The sequence below is a fragment of the Artemia franciscana genome, chromosome 13 (genome assembly GCF_032884065.1).
Source record: "Artemia franciscana chromosome 13, ASM3288406v1, whole genome shotgun sequence".
In the NCBI taxonomy this organism is placed as follows: Eukaryota; Metazoa; Arthropoda; class Branchiopoda; order Anostraca; family Artemiidae; genus Artemia; species Artemia franciscana.
Window position 1 is genome coordinate 46163756 of NC_088875.1, and position 21813 is coordinate 46185568.

Sequence of the window (21813 nt, forward strand, 5' to 3'; positions counted from 1 at the left end):
AGTGTTCGAGGTCAGGCCCCCCCTCTACTTCGTATTTTCCATAAATTCATCCGATAAAATTTTGAGATTACCATTTGTTCAAAAATAATTTAAAGATCGTAAAATATGGCTTTTAGAGTGAAGAGACCCCCCCCAAAGTCTGGTTGTAAGGGTTGTAAGTTATGCCCCAGGGACATGTCAGGTTTATGTGCAAGGGGTGGTCGTGTGAACTTTAGAAGAGATTCATTTGATTTAAAATGTACACTTATAGTTTTCTTTCAGGAGTCAAACATGATGGAGAGCAACAATCCCCCTTCCTGACATCTTTTTTTTCACAAAAAACATTCAATTGAAATTGTGAGCTACAAATAGCTACAATAGTCCAAAAATTACAATAGTCAGCTACAAATAGTCCACAAATTATATAAAGATATCGCTAGGGTTAGAACAATCCCCCAAAACCCATAGCTAAGGGTATGCTCGGGGCATATAAGCTTTCTATGGAGCGGATAGTTCTATAAACTTTAGATTGGATGGAGCTAATTTCTTTGGAAGTCGGTGCCCTTTTTATTAGTCAAAATTAAATGGAGAACAGTCAGTTCTCCCCAGGGCTATCATTCCCCAAAACATATCCGATCGATATTCTAAGATAGATATTTTGTTCAGCATTGTTGAAAGGTCCAGTAATTTTATCTTTGAGGATCCCCAAAATCCTCAGGACAAGGGCTGTAAGCTACGAAATTTGTTCATTGTTTACACGTAGTGAATGTTATTGAGAAAGGTATGCGTGTTTAAAATTTACTTTCCAAAAAGACAAAGAGTTTTCAGGTGAGCCTTGCAGAGAATGTTCAGAGGAGTATTTAAGTAAGTCGAAACACTTCATGTGCATACAGATAGTCAAAAGGGTGCAACACAGGAATAAGTGAGTTAATTAACTTGGAAAATTCAGAGAGATGATGAAAAAGGCAATACTTGTATGCTACCAATACTAATAAAACCACAACCACTATAAAATAATAGGTATTCTTTGTTGGGCTAGGGGGTTTGGTAGAAGTGGAGGGGTAATATGTACTACATCATTAATGTGAATCTGGCTGAAAAAGTCAAGTTTATAAAAGCCAAGTTTATACAACATTTACCTTCGCTCAAACAAAAAGCTTAATTATGCTGTACTACTGTCGTCTAAGCAGCTTATTTCTTACAATTATAGTGAAAGTCTAGCACCAGAACCTTTAATATATGATTGTTTAATATGTGCTTATTTTTATAGTCTTTTGCGTAATGTTTTTTGATTCACCAAGTAGCATGTTTGTTAAATAGTTACTTTTCTTAGCTACCACTTGAATAGAGCCTACTTCAATGGCACCCACACTTTTTTTCCTCCAATAGGATACTTTAGCTACAGTCCTGCTCTTTTGGGCCGTGGCTAAAGCTGCTATACGCGCATTTTCGCCTCATTCAGCAAAATGGGGTTCAATCTAGTAGATGTTTTAGTCGAAAACTACAAAATATAAATTTTCGGATTGGCACTGTTGCATCAAGAAAGAACAGGAATAAAACTAAAAAAAAAGAAATTTTCTTGTGAAAAATGGGACTTCTCCAATGGCTAGCTGATATGTCATTTGTTAAGGAAAAAGAAGGCCTACAATTAGGAAGCCTTGATAAAAGATATAGAGAGCCAAAGTATGATCCTCATGAAGGTTTTGATTATGAAAGAAAGCCTAGAGGTAAAAATCACTGAAATTTATGAAATACAATGTCCTTGTTGCCAGTTAGGCTATCAGTTCTCTTTATGAAAGGAGAAGTTCTCGCTCTAGTACAGGAGTCAGATAGACTATCCTAGGAATTAAAACATAGTTTGTGTCTTTGTTTACCATTCAATTTCTCATCTGGGTAATTGCTCTTTGCAGATATTTCAGTCATTACTTGTTAAAGACAATTATAAAGGTAAAATTCTAGTTTCGCTACTTTTGCTATCATGGAAAGAAGCTAGGTAAGGAAAATGAAACTTTCAATGATAGGTCCAAAAACACACAGGAAGGTGTTGACAAGTTCCCAGGTTAACCCTCTAAGCTACTAATTCCCTAGTCTTAGAGGTGTGTCTACCTGACAGGTCTGTAGGGGTAACCTACATATGACAATATTTAATAATTTCCTTATCTATGAGCAATAGAATGTTGTCATTTAGGCCTACTACTATTTAGAATGCAGTATAAAGCCAAACAGAAGACAATATCATGCTTTCTCTAATTATTTAGAATAATAAAAAGTCATACTGATGACTTTTTGTGTATGATTCTTTTATAAAGCAAATATAAACAAATTTATGCAGATGACCTTTTAGACTTCATACCATTATATAAGAAACATGAATGAAGTCATGCAGATGGCATCTTATAGGGCTACATCACCTGTTTATAAAACAAATACAAATAAAGTCACACAAATGACTTTTGATACCAACACTATCTCACTCCTTAGTGAAACAATATAATATCTTTTATATGGCATTTTAGTACACTATATGTATATACAGAGAAAACACCTTTACAGAGAAACAATTGCTATACAGAAAAACAATTGCCTTACAGCAGAATAATCTATCAAAAAGTCATCTGTATGACTTTTTGTTGTTTTTTCTATAAGTAAGTAGAGTAGTATAATGTCTTCTATTTGATATTTTAGTGCATCATATATCTATAAGGAGAACACCAAAAAAGTCATCTGTAAGACTTTATTCATACTGCTCTATAATAAAATCATAGCTTATATTAAGATGTTATCCATAAGACTTTATTTAGTCTGCTTTTTTATAGTGTGATGAGTATTAAGTCATAGCCTATGTAAAACTTTATTCACTCTGTTCTACAATAGAATAATGGCATAGGCTAGGTCCTGTATTACAAAGTCTTCTCTATTACTTTTTGTTATTTTTTTAATGTATAAGTAGGGTAATATCATGTCCTCTATGTGACATTTCAGTGCATCATTTAAGTTTAAGGAATATACCAGAAAAGTCATCTATAAGACTTTATTCATTCTATTCTACAATAGAATGATAGCCTATATTAAAAAGTCATGTGTTTAACCTTTCTTCTTTTTTTTTAATGTAAGATTAGGGCAGTATAATGTATTCTGTATGACATTTCTGTACATCATTTAGGTTTAAGGATAAAAACAGGAAAGTCACCTGCAAGACTTTTTTCATAGGCCTATTGTTCTATATTAGAATCATATCCTATATTAAAAAGTCATCCATATGACTTTATTTAGGACAATATTCTAATGTATCATCCCTTGCTCTTTAAATTGAAGTTTAATTTTTATTGCAATTTTGTAACACTATTTTTCACTTTACAAATCTTTAACACATCTGATACCTTTTTTGAACTAGATAACCCAGATTTTTTTTTTCCCTGTTAGCATAATTAACAGAATAAATATCCCATAAAGCCTACTTAAAAGCAACATACAATTTAAATTGACATTTTTTAATAAAATCTTCATAACAATTGATTACTTACTTGATTTGACTGCTGGATTCACCCACCATGGAACTTCAGTGTTTTTGTTAACTATTGTGCTTATGAAGTTCATTTGTACAAGCTCCTTTACAGTGATTCACAACAGAGGGTCATTGTTGGCCTCAGCTGGATTTTCAAAAATATTTTAGCAATGATCATCTTTTCTCTAGAAATAGAAATATAAAATTACACACATAAGGTATAAAAAAGCCATTTATATGACCATATTCATGTTTGTTCTATAAAAATGCTATATATAAAAGTTGTCTGTATTATTCATGTATGCTCTATGAAGTATAAAAGCTGGGTACCTGGCTGACTGACTGCATTTCAAACAGTTGGTTGTACAAAAAATGTGGTTCAATCCCACTTTCTAGGGTTGTAATAAAAGAAAGGTTGAGATGGCTAAGCCACATTCTGCAGATGAAGGATGATAGATTGCCATAGATTGTCCTTTTTGGCCAACTGTCTGGGGCTCCATGGAAAGCAGGTTGTCCTTGTCTGGGTTGGGAGGATGTCATAAATAAAGATTTAAAGGTAATGGGAACTTCCTGGGAGGGTGTAAAGAGGGAGGCCTTAAATAGATTAGGTTGGAAAAGCATACATAGCTGTGTTGGCCTCAGGCGGCTTAGTGCTACAGTGAGTTGTTAGTAGTAGTAGTAGCTCTGTAATAGTATGTGATATAGAAAGTCATCTGTATGACTTTATTGATGTTTGCTCTGCAAAAGAATGAGACATAGAAAGTCATGTACATGACTTTTTATCATTCTAAATAATTGGAGAAAGTACTGCATTCTATATAGTAGTAATTGACATAGTCAGATATAAAGAAAAAATTTCTATTACTGAAAAAGTCATTTGCATGACTATATTTAGGCTACTCTGTCGTAATACAAGGTAAAAAGTCATCTGTATCACTTTATTTAAATTGCTCTATGCATGAAATCATGTAGGCATAGGCTATAAAAGCCTTATTTATGACTTTTTGTTGGTTTCTATATGTATTTCTGGGGTAATATAATTTCTTCTGTATGACATTTTAGTGGATCATGTAAGTTAAAGGAGAAAAACAAAGAGTTATCTGTGTAACTTTATTCATACTTCTAGATTATTTCAAAAGGCATTTTGGGTAGGCAGTGGTACTTTTTTACTCTTACAATGATGTACTTATGCCAAAAAATTACCCATAGCTGAAGAGAACCAAAGGTTTGTCATGTCCAACAGTTGAATTCTCTCCTAACATAAAGATCATCAAAAGTAAGGAGGAATTTTGAGGAGTCCCAGAAATAAACAATGCTTCATTGACCCACTTACTGAGTGGCTGGGCAAACTCAGGATAAGTTCTATATGCTCAGTTGTACTGAAACTTTGTTGACCACTTTGATTGGGTATGATATCAACCTATTTATGCTTCTGCTGGACTATGTGAAGCTTGATGCATGTAATATCTTTGTGCAGATAGACAAATATGAAAATAACCGACAAGCTTATGACATAAAAAGGATCAAGAAGAAGCTAGGAATTAAAGCAGCAGAAAATATGTTGCCATGCAATGTCTGGCTGCAATACAACATCCAGACTTTACAGCATAGGGAAACCAGCACTGGTTTCATTGTCACTTAAAGATGGTATTTTTAACAATGCTTGCAAGATCTTCATGACACCAGGATCAAACTGCCAGGAGATCACCAAAACAGGAGAGAAAGCTTTGCTCTGCATACACAAAGGCAAAAGTATTGAGAAGAGCCTTATGAATATCCAGCACAAGCATTTACTACATGGGTTGCAAGTTCAAATGCTTTTGTTCAGGCAGAGCAGCTTCTGCCAGCTTTGGCTTCCATAAAGTGCCACTTTTACAGTTGCTATTTGCAAATAATGAAGGAGCAAGACATGTCCAAATCACTAAAGCCTGAAAAGTGGGGTTGGTGCCTCTCTTCCTCACAGAATGTGTATTCCCATCATGTCAGATACTTCACCAACACCAGAAAATCTGCTGAAGATTGTGCAGTGCCAGTGCATCAGCAGGTGCAATTCTCTCAGGTGCAGCTGCTGTTGGAATGGTTTACCCTGCAGATTTACCAAGTGTAAAGGGGCATTATGTGCTAATGCTGCAGCAAGACAGGATGAGGGTGATAACAAAGATGATTGGGAAGAAGAATTAGCTTAAGATTGTGCTTTAAAAACAAAACGTTTTTGTTTTTAATATACCTGAGTTCTAAATGTTCCTTTTTGTAACTGATTGATCTAAAGTTTTGATCTTGATTAAAGAAGGGATTTTCAAGAAGTTATACTTAGCAACCCCTCACATTACAGGGTCCTCAGCAGGGGAAATTAGGTAAATAGTAAAAAATAATTGCTTTTTGACCTCACATTTGGCATTACATAACTTTATTTGATATAAAATGATCCTTTAGCACCAGGAATCTGTCAAATAATGATCTGCATACTTTACCTACCCCTCCCCCCATTCCATGAAGGTGAAAATTTATACTAGGGTATGGATTTTTGACATAGTATTTGGATTCCTCATGCTTGATTTGATAGGAAACAACAATTTAAACTCCAAAATATGTATAAACACAAAAATCGGTTTTCCCCTTCGAGGGCAAATTTGGGACACCTGTGCAAAAAAAAAGTAGAAGGTAAAGAATGCAGTACTAGACCCTTAAGGTTCAAACCAGTGGTGCTGATCTCTTTCTCAAGGCCCTTCGGCCAGGAAGTGCAATGGGGGATGAGGGCCAGCCATCCAATGTGTTTGCACATCCTTCCTGTTTACCTTCTCCAGATTTATCCAGGTACCCATTTAGAGCTGGGTCAACTCTGGCTGAACTTACAGAGTCATGCCACTGACCCTGTCCCAAACCAAATGATTGGGTACACTAGGATTTGAACCCTTGCCCTCTCTAACAAAGGATCCTAAATACAGCACACCAATCCACTTGGCTAGAACAGGGGATTTGATTGGATTATTTTTATGGAATTCAGCTGATTTTTGTGAACATTTTTGTGCAGAAAAAAATTCTGTTGCAATTTTCCAGAGGTCAAACAATAATTTTACCTGACAATTTATGTAGTGCAGTCATTTATTAATGACTGCATGTTGTTAGGGGATGTGCATTATTGAATACTTTCAAATAGTACTGCTGTTTAGCAGACAGTAGAGCTTTGATTAAGTAATTCCTGTAAGCTTTAAAAGAAGCTTGAATCATCTCATCTGGATGAGACAACTGCTTTCTTTACAGTCTGTTCTTTAACTAGATGGACCTTAGTAGTCCTCTTTGTAATTCAAGGCTTTTTGGATCAATTGTAATTTCTTAAATGGGTTGAAGATATGTGATTAACCAGATTCAGCACTGATGAATTTATTTACAAAATAATGTGAAGCCTGATTGGTATCCCTGCAGTCTTAAGCATGGCGAGGAGTCAATTTTAAGCAGTAGTTCATTCAGTTGCTTAACAGATGCAGTATCTAGTCTTCTAGTTGTCTTGATCAGAGTTGCTACTTGTCCACATGTATGAATCCGTCAGAAGCATAAAGTTGTCTGACATGTCAGCAACAATAACATGGCATGAATAAGTTTCAACATTAAGAAAAATATTGTCAATAATTGCTGCTGTCAAGCTTACAACTCAAGTTAGAATATCACAAGCTGGAAGAAAGCCTAGCAAAAGACAAAGTATCAAAAAATCAACAGCCAAAGGTGAATAATATGTAGATGAAAGAGTGAGACTAGAAATACTTATGTCAATATTAAAATCCGCAATATACATAATTTTTGACTCCAGTAAATTTTGACAGAAGAAAATATATCTAACTTACTTTAAAAGTGTTGCACCAAAGAACTAGGTAAATCATTTTAACCTAAATCATTGTAAATATATATCAGAATACCTAGAAAGTGGATTGTTTTACTGTTGGATGATTAGGTTGAATATTTTAACCATATATCAAAACTCTAGCAACCACTTTGCCTGGGATCCTGGAGTTCAGGTGACTTGGAAAGTCAACAATAGTAAAAGTTACATTTGAATCTGAAACATTTTTGAAGCATTACATTGTCCATTGGATAAAGTTTGGTTACCAGTTATTCAGAGTTGAGAAAGACAGAGTGATTCCTAAAGCTGTTTTAAATGTCAAAGTTTCTCTCACATTGAAAAGAACTGTGGTTCTGATGCTCTGAAGTGTGCTTTTTATAGTGATAAACCTGGATTAACATAAAATACTCCTCGTGATAACATGATTTGTTGCCCCAACTGTTACTCAAAGAAACATCCATCCTATAGTTTCATTTGCCCTGCTATGAAGAAGTTTCTTAAATGAATATAATTACTTCAGTTTGTTCTTTAATTCGAATTTAGTTGTTAGCAAATTTGTAGTGATAAATGAATCTGTTAATGAAAATAGTTCAATAATGTTGTGTTTGCAAGACCACCATTTGTTGGAACATTTGTTGAATACATTAAGCTCCCTTTCAAGTTTTCTAAATATATTACGGTTTCTGCAGGGCCTACTGGAGGCCACCCATCAGATGGTGTTGCTACATTTGTTTTCAAAGAATTCTGTGCTATTTTATGTTACACTGATGAGTATTTTCTTGCTTGCAAACTCTATGATTGAATTTTAGTCAATTGCTATTTGCCTACAGATTATCACACTTATTTGTCTTTTGTATCATTTTGTTTGCTTGCCAAAGACTTAGTACTTTTATAGCCCAATTAGATTCAAGGTTTCACTTTATTATTTGTAGCGATTTTAACTTTGATCTTGATAACGTAAATGAGCATAGTACATTTTTATTTTGGTCTTTACCAGATCTTAATAATTGTTGCGAGTCAGTTGATTTTATTTATTCTAATTGGAATGGGAGAACAAGTAATATTGATCATGTTCTTTCTAAATTTGCCCTATCTTCTATGGTAAAAGTCATTCTGGATATCCCAGTAAGTGATTACTTGCCAATTCAGTTTTCTGTAATTTATAATTTGGTTTCTATATCTAATTATGTTCCTATTCAGCTGAACTATTTTGAAAGATTTATTTGGGGTAATAACTTTTATGCTGGTTTACTGTGATAATTTTGAATCTTTGGCTTGAAAGGCTGCTGTTCCTGCTAGCCTGAATTGTCATAATGATAAAATTTATTTTGAGCTTAATTGTATTTATTTTCAATTATTATATTGCTTAAAATATGGTGCTAGAGACACTTTGAGTAAAACAGTGTAAACTAAATATAGGAAAACGTTTTTGGTCATCAGATCCGTTTTCCGTTCATGCTAATTGTGAATCTAAATTTGCTTTTCGTTTGTGGAAAAATTGTGGAAAGCTGTGGTATTGTCACCCAGTTTTTCTGTGCATGGAGGAAAAAAAAATCCAGTCAGACCTTCAATTGTCATAATAATATTCTGCTAATAGACGCTTTGTCTATTAGCGTGAATAATAGACAAATTTTTTTGGAAAATTTTGAAAAAAATTTTGTCAACGTGAATAAGAAGAAACTCAGGAAAGCTCTACGTTTAACAAAAAAAATCTATTGAACCTTCCAAACAGAATTGACCTTCACTTGTGGAGTGGGAAACCCATTTTGGTGACCTTTCAAAATCGTGTGATGATCCTAAGCAACTTCTGCATGTTGATCAGATTTTGAGTAGTTCTTCCAATTTGCATGATTTTTCTATTTCCTTTGACTCTTTATTGGGTGCATGTTGTAAATTAAAACCACAATCTTTTGAAAATGAGGATAGGATCCACTCAAATCATGTCAAATTGGCTCCCTCTTCTTCCTCTTCTTTTGAAATCGTTTAATCTTATCCTCAAGTCTGGTGATATTCACTACTATTCTAAAATCTGGTAAAATAGATCTCTGGTTGTGTGACCCTTAATGACAAATAACAAAGGGTTTTATGATTGATAAGCTTTTTGAATTATGTACAGTGGGTTTTTGTTTTAATTTGGATGTTGGCCTTGATCAAGTAGGCTTCAAAAGAGGAATAGACTATGACCATGTCCATGCAACTCTTGATTTAAGTATTAATGAGTCAAGGTGTTCTGGTTCCCCACTTTATACACTTTTGATTGCAGAACACTTCACTTTCTTCTGCTCTTTCAGCCCTAATTAGTGGCGGGATCCCCCTATCTGTGGTTACAGGTCTTAGATCTTGGCATTGGGGGCTTAGAATAAAAATTGCTGATTTGGATTTATTTTGTAATCTAATTTCGTTTGGTCATGAAGTTAGACAAGGTGATGTTTTATCTTATTGTATCTTTAATATATGATTGGTGGAATGTCTTTCTTCATTCACTGTCTGCAATCTCTTGGGGGCAGGATGGGTCTTTTATTGCATATGATGATGATATAATATTGTAGAGTCGTTCTAAAGCTAGTTTAATTGATAATTTTAATACCCTATCCAGTAAGCCTTTCAATTAGTGTTAAAAATGTGAATATTTTCCAATTAATGACAATAAAGGAGCTGAATATATTTACAACAGGAGTAGGCTACTTCATTTCTTGTTTCTGATACTGTTCTTTATCTGTGGTCATCTTATTGTGCTTCAGCTCGAAGTCTGAAGTCAATGCTAATTTTAAATATTCAAGAAAAAATTAGGAAGGCATTTGGCTCAATAATAAGGCTTCAAGGTATCTATCGTTGTGATATTTTCGGTTCTCTTATTAATACAGTTGCCCTCCTTCATGTTCTCTATCCCACCCTTTTTTTGAGATCTTAAAACCTGCCATTTTTTTCAATTTGCATTTGCTATTTTAAATACTGTAAATTTTTGCTTATTTTTCCAATTTGTGTTAGTAGCACTGGATAAGTTTCAAGACTTAAAAATTAAAGAGCACTTGGAATTATCTAGGATTAAGAGGGATAGTTTTTACCATAAGTCTTAAAATTTTCTCTTCATGCATAGTTTTTTTTTTCCTTTTTACACATAATTTAAATTATGTCTGATAATTTTTACCATATGTCTTAAAAATTTGTCTTTATGTATAGTTTTTTTTTCCTTTTTACACATAATTTAAATTATGTCTGATTTTGTTGTTGTTTTGTTTGTTTGTTGTTGTTTGTTTTGTTTGTTTGTTGTTTATTTGTTTTCTGTTTTGTTTGTTGATTTGTTTGATGATGTGTTTCATTTATGTATACATTTATGTATACACCTCAATTATAGAGAAATAAACACTCACAATTTCAAATATACTGAAAGACAACAGTGGAGCCTAATCTTAGAAAGTGTTATCTTATCTCTGACAAATTCTTCCTACCACAGTTACGAGACTAAAAATATGGATGATTTGGTATAGGAGTGTTGCAGCTTTCAGAGGGCAAGTTTTAGTCCCAGGTTTACCTGACCAGTAGTGTGGAATTCTTTACCAATGAGTATAAGGTTATCTGAAAATGTTAGCCAGTTTAAGAGTAGACTGAAGAACCACCTTCTGGGATGAGATTAAGTAAATAATTTAAATGGGACGGCTTATTGATTTGTTTTTTAAGTAGGATTTTTTCTCTCTCTCTCTCTGTTCTTCGTCTTTATATTCCTTTGTTTTCTTTTTCCCACTTTTTTGTCTCTTTTCGTTTCATTTTCTTGTTTTGTTTATGTTTTCGGCAATTGAATGTTTATCAGCCACGACTAACAAGTCTTTGACTTTCTAAAGTGGCTGATGTGTTTTTTTTTGTATATTGATGATATGTATAATAAAAGTGTCTCTGTCTGTCTGAAGTTGTGATATTTGTCTAAATCCAAAAGTTTAAAAACCAGATGTGTTCCAAGATTATAGTCGGTCAAACCCAATTGGTCTCGTCCTAATCATCAGCCTATCATGTCAAACCCTATACCCATAAAGTCTAAAATAAGGAGCCTGTTGTCTACGTATAGGAAAGATACTATTTAATCAGAATATCTGGCCAAGATTGGGTACTGGTTGAGTACTGGGGGTTTTATTCTGTTTGTTTTTCTTTTGATTGACTGCTCTGTTATAAAACTGGTTATAGTATGTTGACTCTAGTTTAGCCAAAGTGATTGTTTTGCATATTGGAGAACAGATACTATTTTAAATGAGTTGAAATGGCAATAATAATGGATTGTAGTATGATAATGTTATTAATATAAATATGTTGCATATTATAAAATAAGAATTACTTTGCTTTGGTGGTTGTTCTTTTTATTTAATATATATCTTAAGGATGTGTTAGTGACTTTAATTTCCCTAGTATCTACTGGAAGAAAGGGTTTCCATATAACCCTTTTGCTTTTAGCTCAACCCCTGTTAATCCCTTTATTGATTGTGTTCATAATCTCTCTGCTTTCCAAGCAGTTGATCAGCCCATGGTTTTGCCCCCGCCAGTAACCAACATTACTTGACCTAGTTTTTATTAATAATAGTGAACTAACCCAGCTCTATCAGTAAAAGTGACCATCTCATCTAGTTGCTCATAGACACAAAGCAAGAAACAGACATAAAAAAGGATATTTTAGGATATTAAAAAGGATAAAAGAAAAGGATATTAAAAAGGATATACATGTTTTACAAGCCAATTAAAGTAAAATTGAGGTAGATCAATTGGGAGTTGACCCTCCAAGGTAGAATCAAGCATGTAGTAGGATAAATTCCTGGCTCAAGTCATGGAAACTTGGCAATAGAATGGAAAATCTTGTCCCCATACCTAAGGAATTGCTATATATGACAGCTAGTATGAGGCAGTAAAGATACTGAAAGAAACGCCATTGGAGAAAAAAGGATAAGCCAGGTCATTAGAAAAAATTTGTCAAAGCCCAAAATAAATTAAGGAAACTCGCCAAACAACTGTATGGTAATTTTGAGATAAGACTTGATGACCAAAGTAAGTTGAACCCAAGAAATTCTGGAACTTTGTATCTAGCTGAGGCTACAACCAGAGATCCATAAAAAGCTTAATAACAGATGACAGAAACAAATTACACTGGCATTCAAAGTGTAGCTGATCTCCTAAATGAGAAATTTGCATCGAGTCTTCACTAATGAATCTGTTAATGTTCCTGCTTCAAACCGAAAGCACAATATCCAAAAACACATAAGTTGTATTGCAGTTGCTGCATCTATAGTTGAAAAAACAACTCAAAAGCCTGGACACCAACAAGACTGTTGGTCCTGATAACGTTCATCCCCATCTACTGAAAGAAGCTGCTCATGAAACTGCCCCTGAACTGACTTTACTTTTCCAACTTTCCCTTGATTGTAAAAAAAAATCCCCTTCCAATCAAAACTACCATTCTTTAAGGAAAGGGATAGATCCAAAGCAGGAAATTATAGAGCTATCAGCCTCAGGTCTATTGTTGCAGAAGTCTTGAGTCAAAGAGATTGAAATCAAAGAGATGATTTTTAATGATGTGCTTCTTCAACTGCTTGTTAGTAATGAAATTAGCTTCTGCAGTAGAGATGAATCAAATGGAATCAAAGTATATTTGGTGTCAATACGCACCTGGTTCAGCAATGTTCAAAATTTAAGCATGGTGATTTCAAGAACACACAACTTCTACCAAAACAACTAAAGAGAATGTAATTAAACCATACGTTTCTGTTTCATGAATGTTCGCTTTCATGGGTGAAAAATTCAATCAATTAAAATCATAATATCCAGTGAGTGGTGCAGCTAAAGTGGTGCAGCATGGTGAGGTCAAGAACACACAACTTCTACCAAAAAAAAACTAAAGAGAATGTAATTAAACCATATGTTTCTGTTTCATGGATGTTCGCTTTCATGCGTGAAAAATTCAATCAATTAAAATCATAATATCCAGTGAGTGGTGCAGCTTAAGTGGTGCAGCATGGTGAGGTCAAGAACACACAACTTCTACCAAAACAACTAAAGAGAATGTAACTAAACCATATGTTTCTGTTTCATGGATGTTCGCTTGCATGGGTGAAAAATTAAATCAATTAAAATCATAATATCCAGTGAGTGGTGCAGCATGGTGAGGTCAAGAACACACAACTTCTACCGAAACAACTAAAGAGAATGTAATTAAACCATATGTTTCTGTTTCATGGATGTTCGCTTGCATGGGTTAAAAATTCAATCAATTAAAATCATAATATCCAGTGAGTGGTGCAGCTAAAGTGGTGCAGCATGGTGAGGTCAAGAACACACAACTTCTACCAAAACAACTAAAGAGAATGTAATTAAACCATATGTTTCTGAGTCATGGATGTTCGCTTGCATGGGTGAAAAATTCAATCAATTAAAATCATAATATCCAGTGAGTGGTGCAGCTAAAGTGGTGCAGCATGGTGAGCTCAAGAACACACAACTTCTACCAAAACAAATAAAGAAAATGTAACTAAACCATATGTTTCTGTTTCATGGATGTTCGCTTGCATGGGTGAAAAATTAAATCAATTAAAATCATAATATCCAGTGAGTGGTGCAGCTAAAGTGGTGCAGCATGGTGAGGTCAAGAACACACAACTTCTACCGAAACAACTAAAGAGAATGTAATTAAACCATATGTTTCTGTTTCATGGATGTTCGCTTGCATGGGTGAAAAATTCAATCAATTAAAATCATAATATCCAGTGAGTGGTGCAGCTAAAGTGGTGCAGCATGGTGAGGTCAAGAACACACAACTTCTACCAAAACAACTAAAGAGAATGTAATTAAACCATATGTTTCTGTTTCATGGATGTTCGCTTGCATGGGTGAAAAATTCAATCAATTAAAATCATAATATCCAGTGAGTGGTGCAGCTAAAGTGGTGCAGCATGGTGAGGTCAAGAACACACAACTTTTACCAAAACAACTAAAGAGAATGTAATTAAACCATATTTTTCTGTTTCATGAATGTTCGCTTTCATGGGTAAAAAATTCAATCAATTAAAATCATAATATCCAGTGAGTGTTGCAGCTAAAGTGGTGCAGCATGGTGAGGTCAAGAACACACAACTTCTACCAAAACAACTAAAGAGATGCAATTAACCATACGTTTCTGTTTCCTGAATGTTCGTTGGGTGAATGTTCGTCTGTTTCATGGGTGAAAAATTTAATCAAGTAAAATCATGATATCCAGTGAGTGTTGCAGCTAAAGTGGTACAGCATGGTGAGGTCAAGAACACACAACTTCTACCAAAACAACTAAAGAGAATGTAATTAAACCATATGTTTCTGTTTCATGAATGTTCGCTTTCATGGGTGAAAAATTCAATCAATTAAAATCATAATATCCAGTAAGTGGTGCAGCATGGTGAGGTCAAGAACACACAACTTCTACCAAAACAACTAAAGAGATGCAATTAAACCATACGTTTCTGTTTCCTGAATGTTCGTTGGGTGAAGGTTCGCCTGTTTCATGGGTTAAAAATTTAATCAAGGAAAATCATGATATCCAGTGAGTGGTGCAGCATGGTGAGGTCAAGAACACACAACTTCTACCAAAACAACTAAAGAGAATGTAATTAAACCATATGTTTCTGTTTCATGGATGTTCGCTTGCATGGGTGAAAAATTCAATCAATTAAAATCATAATATCCAGTGAGTGGTGCAGCATGGTGAGGTCAAGAACACACAACTTCTACCAAAACAACTAAAGAGAATGTAATTAAACCATATGTTTCTGTTTCATGGATGTTCGCTTGCATGGGTGAAAAATTCAATCATTTAAAATCATTATATCCAGTGAGTGGTGCAGCTAAAGTGGTGCAGCATGGTGAGGTTAGGAACATACAACTTCTACTAAAACAACTAAAGAGAATGTAATTAAACCATATGTTTCTGTTTCATGGATGTTCGCTTGCATGGGTGGAAAATCAAATCAATTAAAATCGTGATATCCAGTGAGTGGTGCAGCTAAAGTGGTGCAGCATGGGGAGGTCAAGAACACACAACTTCTACCAAAACAACTAAAGAGAATGTAATTAAACCATATGTTTCTGTTTCATGGATGTTCGCTTGCATGGGTGAAAAATTCGATCATTTAAAATCATAATATCCAGTGAGTGGTGCAGCTAAAGTGGTGCAGCATGGTGAGGTTAAGAACACACAACATCTACTAAAACAACTAAAGAGAATGTAATTAAACCATATGTTTCTGTTTTATGGATGTTCGCTTGCATGGGTGAAAAATCAAATCAAATAAAATCGTGATATCCAGTGAGTGGTGCAGCTAAAGTGGTGCAGCATGGTGAGGTCAAGAACACACAAATTCTACCAAAACAACTAAAGAGATGCAATTAAACCATACGTTTCTGTTTCCTGAATGTTCGTTGGGTGAATGTTCGTCTGTTTCTTGGGTGAAAAATTTAATCAAGTAAAAATCATGATATCCAGTGAGTGGTGCAGCTAAAGTGGTGCAGCATGGTGAGGTCTAGAACACACAACTTCTACCAAAACAACTAAAGAGATGCAATTAAACCATACGTTTCTATTTCCTGAATGTTCGTTGGGTGAATGTTCGTCTGTTTCATGGATGAAAAATTTAATCAAGTAAAATCATGATACCCAGTGAGTGGTGCAGCTAAAAGGGAGGAGTTGTAAGGCGGGGAAAAGGGGGAGTCCCAAGGTGTTGGCACCAAGTGCTGAGACCTTGGAAAACTAACTTATTTGCCTTGGAAATTTAGCTTATTTATCTGAATGCTGACGATTTTGTTAACACATTCTTTATGTGTCAGTAAGATTTTCATATATCCGTGTTTATGGAACGAAAGTGGCTTCAAATAGTTTTAAGCCAGTTGCTCCTAACGTATCATTGGGAATTTTGGCTGCTATATGCTGTATAATGGTAGAAGGAAAAAACTGACCCGAGTTGCTCTATATGTGACAGGCTGTTGGCAAAATTACTACCTGCTCCTAACGTATCATCGATTATTTTGGCTGTTATATGCTGTATAATGGTAGAAGGAAAAAACTGACCCGAGTTGCTCTATATGTGACAGGCTGTTGGCAAAATTACTACCTGCTCCTAACGTATCATCGATTATTTTGGCTGCTATATGCTGTATAATGGTAGAAGGAAAAAATTGACCCGAGTTGCTCTATATGTGACAGGCTGTTGGCAAAATTACTACCTGCTCCTAATGTATCATCGATTATTTTGGCTGTTATGTGCTGTATAATGATAGAAAGAAAAGACTGGCCCGAGTTGCGCTGTATGTGACTGGCTGACAAAGGACAACCCCTGGTTAATTGCCATGAATGCATACACCGTATACATGCAGCCTGCACCATAATTTACACTGACATAGGCCTTATTCTATGGAAGCCCTTCCATAGAATAAGGCAATCTTCCAGGGCAATTCTTCCTGCTTAGCCCCCCTACTGTAGGACCAGGCCTTACATTCTGACAAATCAAAAATAATTGTCAACAATCGATGACTAACCCAGCCTCTTGTACAGAGAGATATCGCAAATCAATTGTCCACTATTTTCTAGGCATTTGAATGATATTATTTTTAGGAAGTATCTAATATTTAATGTTTGTAGTTTTTTTCATGAATTTGAATGTAATGTTTTAGAACTAATTTTGTATCTATATAGTTTGGGTGCATCTATATACATATCTGTAGTATCTATAGTTATCTATGCATGTATCTTAAGTATTTATATACTTAGGGTGGTAATCACTTTACCATCACTTTTTCGTGTACATGATTTACCTTTTGTAAAATATTTTGGTACTTGTATATTATCCGTAACACGTTCAAGAAGTGAATTTAAATTAATCATAATGAAATACACCAAAATATAATACTTTAGTTGCAAAATTATGGAAACTACAAAAAAAGGATTAAGGAAAGTGGGCGGGCCAGAACGCACTATATTAAACATCTAACCTAACCACCTCTATATATTAAACCAGAAGCAATAAAGTAATCACTGCCATTTATAATGGTTTCCAACTGTCTAATTGACTATAAACTCCACGGGACAAGAAACCTAACATGTCTTAATAACTGACAACCCATTTAGCTCTGCATTCAAGTTAAAGAAGAAGCAACAATTGCAATAAACACAGAAAAAAACAGAAGAAGCAGACCTCAGATGCCCCCAACTCTACAAACAACATTGTACATTTTTAGGGCAAAGAGTCCTTAAATTGTGAAGGGCAAGTGGCCCAATGTGTGCAAAAAACTGATTACCTTTTAAGTTCTGCTTTCAAAATACCACTGGAGGGATAAGCCAAAAGCCAGATTGCCTTCCAAGCTCTGTTTTCAAAATATCATAGCAGGGATAAGCCACCAGTCAGATAACCTGCCAAGCTCTGCTTTCGAAATACCGTTGTAGGGATAAGCCACCAGCCAGATTCCCTGCCAAGCTTTCCTTTCAAAATACCATTGCAGGGATAAGCCACCAGCCAGATTACCTGCCAAACTCAGCTTTCAAAATACTATAGCAGGGATAATCCACCAGCCAGAATCAATAAAAAGTTAGCAAAAGATACATTGTGGTTTTGTGTAAAGCCTCTTTCTTTTGAAAAAAGTTTGCTCTCTAATTTGGTTGGGATGAGACATGACCAAAGAGGGGGGGAGGAGGGTATTTATGGCCTTTAATTCTATAGATTTTGTAGGTTGTTTCTGTTGAATGTTTCTATAATGTACCGTTTTTTTTTTTTGTTTTTTTTTTTGGATTGGGGAGTCGAGGAAAATTTTTCACTGATGCGAGTGAATTCTTCCACCAGCTTTTTATCATGCCTGTTTCTAGAATCATCACTAAATATATTAGTAATATCTTCTTTGTATTTATATATCTTCCCTTCTTGAAGAAAATTGCAGATACGTTTTGAAGTGAAAGTGGATAAAAATCTTTATTTGTACATGAAGGTCCTATTTGTCAAAGGGCCCTCTTCCCCAATTCGTGTGTTTCCTTAAATTGTTGCTAAAATCTAGGTGGCAAAACAACTAACATTTCATCATCAGTGCTCAAAAAGATATACAACTGTTGATTTTTTTTTCTCTTTTTTAGAACAAAAAACTTCTTTTGAAGAAATGCAAGCTGCAAAGATTCCTTACAAGCACCGAGATTATTGTTCTCATTTGTATCTTGATTTTGAGGCTTGTAGAAAGAGGAATTTTCCAGCAGGATGGAGATGCCATCATGAAAAACATGCTTTGGATATGTGCAAATATGATGAGTATGTCACTTTCGTATCTCGTATTCATCGTATCATCGTATTCATCATCATACTAAAATAGATTTGAAGTTTTTACAATCCTGCTGCATGTATATGATACATATGTATATGTATATGTATGTATATGTATATGCTATATGATACAGTTAATAATGTACTATTAATAATGGAAATAGGGATGACTAATAAAATTATCATTTAATTGGTTGAATGACAATGAGTTGCGGTCAATTTTTTTGAGAAAAATAGGAACAACACCACTATTCAAAATGTACATTTGTATATAACACAATGCGCAAAATAACGTTAGAACTCAGAGTTTTTGTAGGCTCTTAAATATAAAAAATAATAGGCAAATCCATCTCGTCAAATTTTCAAATTGTTTTTCAAATTTTTTAATTTTCATCAAATTGTTTAGTTCTAGAGGGCGCCCACTTTTTACAACCTGGTGTGAATCTCGGAACGCCGCGTGTGAATCACAACTCTGCCTCGCTTGGCATAGTTTCTGCCATGAGTGCCAGAGTTCCCGATATGCTTGGTACACTTCCGCCTGCCACCTCGTGTACTTGGTTTCTGAAATTGGGTACTCCCTAGGTTTAGTAGTTGCTTAGCACATTGTTGTCTTGACCTTTTACAATGGTGTGGCATAGAGAGGGGAGCCTAGGGTTCTATCCTCTCTTCATGTGAAACCAGGCAACTTGGATTAATGTTGCAATGTGTATTTTCATGGAAATTCATAAAATTCATTCATTTGAAAATATATAAAATCAAAATGCAATTTCAGAAGTAAAATAAACCAATACTTATTAGCAGCAAAACTTTCATTTTTTTTTAAATCTTTATATTTTAAATGAACATTTAATAACTGTTTACTTGTTCTATGTCTGGAATGGAGAGGGGGGGACTGTTTCTTTTTTTTGGTATGTATCTAATTCATAAAGACGAATTTGGAAACTTGGTATTAGCCCAATCTTTCCTGTTCAAAATGGTTTATTTTCAAATGGTATTATCCGGGTTTACTGCGGTGCCTGCGTTATTATATATTATGGTCTCATGCCCCATGTTTGAAAATATGATAGGATTGTTATCGGGAAGGGGGTGCATTTTTAGGCCACAATTCTCTAGTTTTTCTTAAAGAGAAACGATTTTCTTAAGTGGGCAATCCTAGAGTGGTATCGTCAATCGTTTAAAAACTCATCATTCAGTATTGAAATATTTAGTACTTATAAAACACAACTGTTTCAGAGAAACTAAATCAAAGAAAAAGAAAGAGAAAAAAAAAATTTCACTTAATTTTGCTGTTAGGTAAGATTGCTCATTTGTTTCATTCGTTTTTGCTTTAGATATTTTGAATATTATTTTTATTTCTAGAATTATATTTTTAGTCTAGAACTATCAATTATATCGGGTTTTTCAATGTGTAACGAATTGGAGTTCCTACAATTCCTTCATTTTTATTTTTATATAGGAAGTTTTTTTTTTACTTTGCATTTTAGTTAGGTTCTCTAATAACCCTGAGCATCGATTGGAAATGTCTTCTAATATTTTTGTTTTCGTTTATTTTTTATTTTTTTTATTAGTCTCCGCTAATTAATTCGTTAAGTCTTGTCTGGCTAGTTTGTTCTAAAGTATGATTTTTTGAAAATACTTGCTTTGCTGGTGAAAATCTGGTCTTTTTCAACGGTGCCATTGTAAAATTACTAGTGTAGTTAAAATTGCAAAATATTTCAGATCATCAATCAAAAGATATCTGAGCTGAGACGGGCTATGCTCCTGCATCCACCTTTTACCCTGACTTTTCTCCCATAGACTTCGTCTCGCTTTGCTCTCTTCTTATGTGGTATTGCAGTCAGTTCAGATGAGACTGCAAACCAGCATCTTGTTCAGTTTTTCTTTGATAAAACTCTTGTATGCATAAGAACGTATGCAGCCTTTTGAATGAATAGCATACTGTTGGTTGGGTTCAACAACCAATTAATTTAGATTGCAGTGCAAATTAATGTACCAATTTATTTTACAAAATAACATACGCAAGTGCAAATTAATATACCAAAAGCAAATTAGTTTGCTTTTGTTAGAAATTAATTTTATTCTAAAATCAATTTATTCTAATAAATTAAATTTATTCTTTTAAAAAACATAATTTTATACAATACAAATCAGAACCTGGGATTACCCTGTTCTTATACAAAGCTACTATTATTGTTTTATGAGATTAATTTAAAAAAAAAAAAAACTTTCCGCAAAAAAGGTTTTTGAAAGAAAAGTAAAGGCACTATCAGTAAATCCAGTATCAGTAACAGTATCAGTATCAGTAAACCCAAAATGAAATTTTTTCAGTATATTCTTTCCTTACTGTAGTTTAGTTTGTGGAAGATATCAAAAAATTGAATTTTCCGTGTAGCCTAAGCATCTCCCTTATGAACCCCAAAAATTGAATGAAAACATACTTTTGGTATGGTTGACTTTATTATCACCAAGTTGTATCGTTAAGAAAAAGTCAACTATGAGACCATAATAGGGGAGATTCGTACATAGAACAAGGTGCACTTTGGATGGCCTCCCCCCCCCGCCGAACTCTTGCTACTTTACTATTCTTTCTATAATCCGTTGTTTCTCCCTGTAATTCACAGATGTCCTGGGTTTGTTTGTTTTCATTCTTGCCCTCCTCTCCCCGCCAAAAGAAATTCCGTATACTTGTGTTTATACATGTATACGTGTGTGTAATACAGGGATTGTACTGAATCATCTATATGAATGCCTAAAAAGAAATCAGTTTTCTAGAAAGTCTTCATTTTTCGACACGGGGAATTCGCTTTTTCCCTCTAGGTACTTTGTTTCAAGGAATGGTCTTCTGCTTACCTTTCTTCCCTTTAGTACTTGTTAGAAGAATATCATTTCTGATGGAATTATTTTGTCTTCTAGCCATGTTCTGAGGATGAGGGAATTTGAAAGAGAGAAAAGAATTGAAGAAAAACGAGCTCGTGCCGATATGGGTCAAGCGTGAACTCTGGTGAACTATAATTCAACTTTGGTAGTTTTGTTTTGTGTAAATAAAACTGATTCTCGGTTTTTGTCTTAAACTTCGTTTCGTAGAAGATAAGATCTAAATGAAGCAAATCTTTGGTGTTTTAACATTGGCATAAGAGGAATTAAAACTACAAATCCCATTGACAGTGCAGCGTTGCCGAGCAGAAGTAGAAAATGAA

The 21813-nt window shown here is 34.4% G+C and overlaps 1 protein-coding gene across 1 annotated transcript; it reads left to right on the plus strand.

Annotated features, from left to right (window-relative positions):
- Positions 1–1501: 1501 nt before the first annotated feature.
- Positions 1502–21675, plus strand: LOC136035001 (NADH dehydrogenase [ubiquinone] 1 beta subcomplex subunit 7-like). Its single transcript, XM_065716573.1, has 3 exons — positions 1502–1706; positions 18436–18604; positions 21530–21675. The coding sequence occupies exons 1-3, from the start codon at positions 1568–1570 to the stop codon at positions 21609–21611; spliced, it is 390 nt and encodes a 129-aa protein (XP_065572645.1). The 5' UTR covers positions 1502–1567; the 3' UTR covers positions 21612–21675.
- Positions 21676–21813: the final 138 nt, after the last annotated feature.

Excerpts from the sequence above, each read along its gene's own strand:
- LOC136035001 (XM_065716573.1), top strand. The coding sequence starts at position 1,568 with ATGGGACTTCTCCAATGGCTAGCTGATATGTCATTTGTTAAGGAAAAA. Across the intron at positions 1,707-18,435 it reads TTATGAAAGAAAGCCTAGAG|AACAAAAAACTTCTTTTGAA; the intron begins GTAAAAATCACT and ends TCTCTTTTTTAG. Across the intron at positions 18,605-21,529 it reads GATATGTGCAAATATGATGA|CCATGTTCTGAGGATGAGGG; the intron begins GTATGTCACTTT and ends TTTGTCTTCTAG.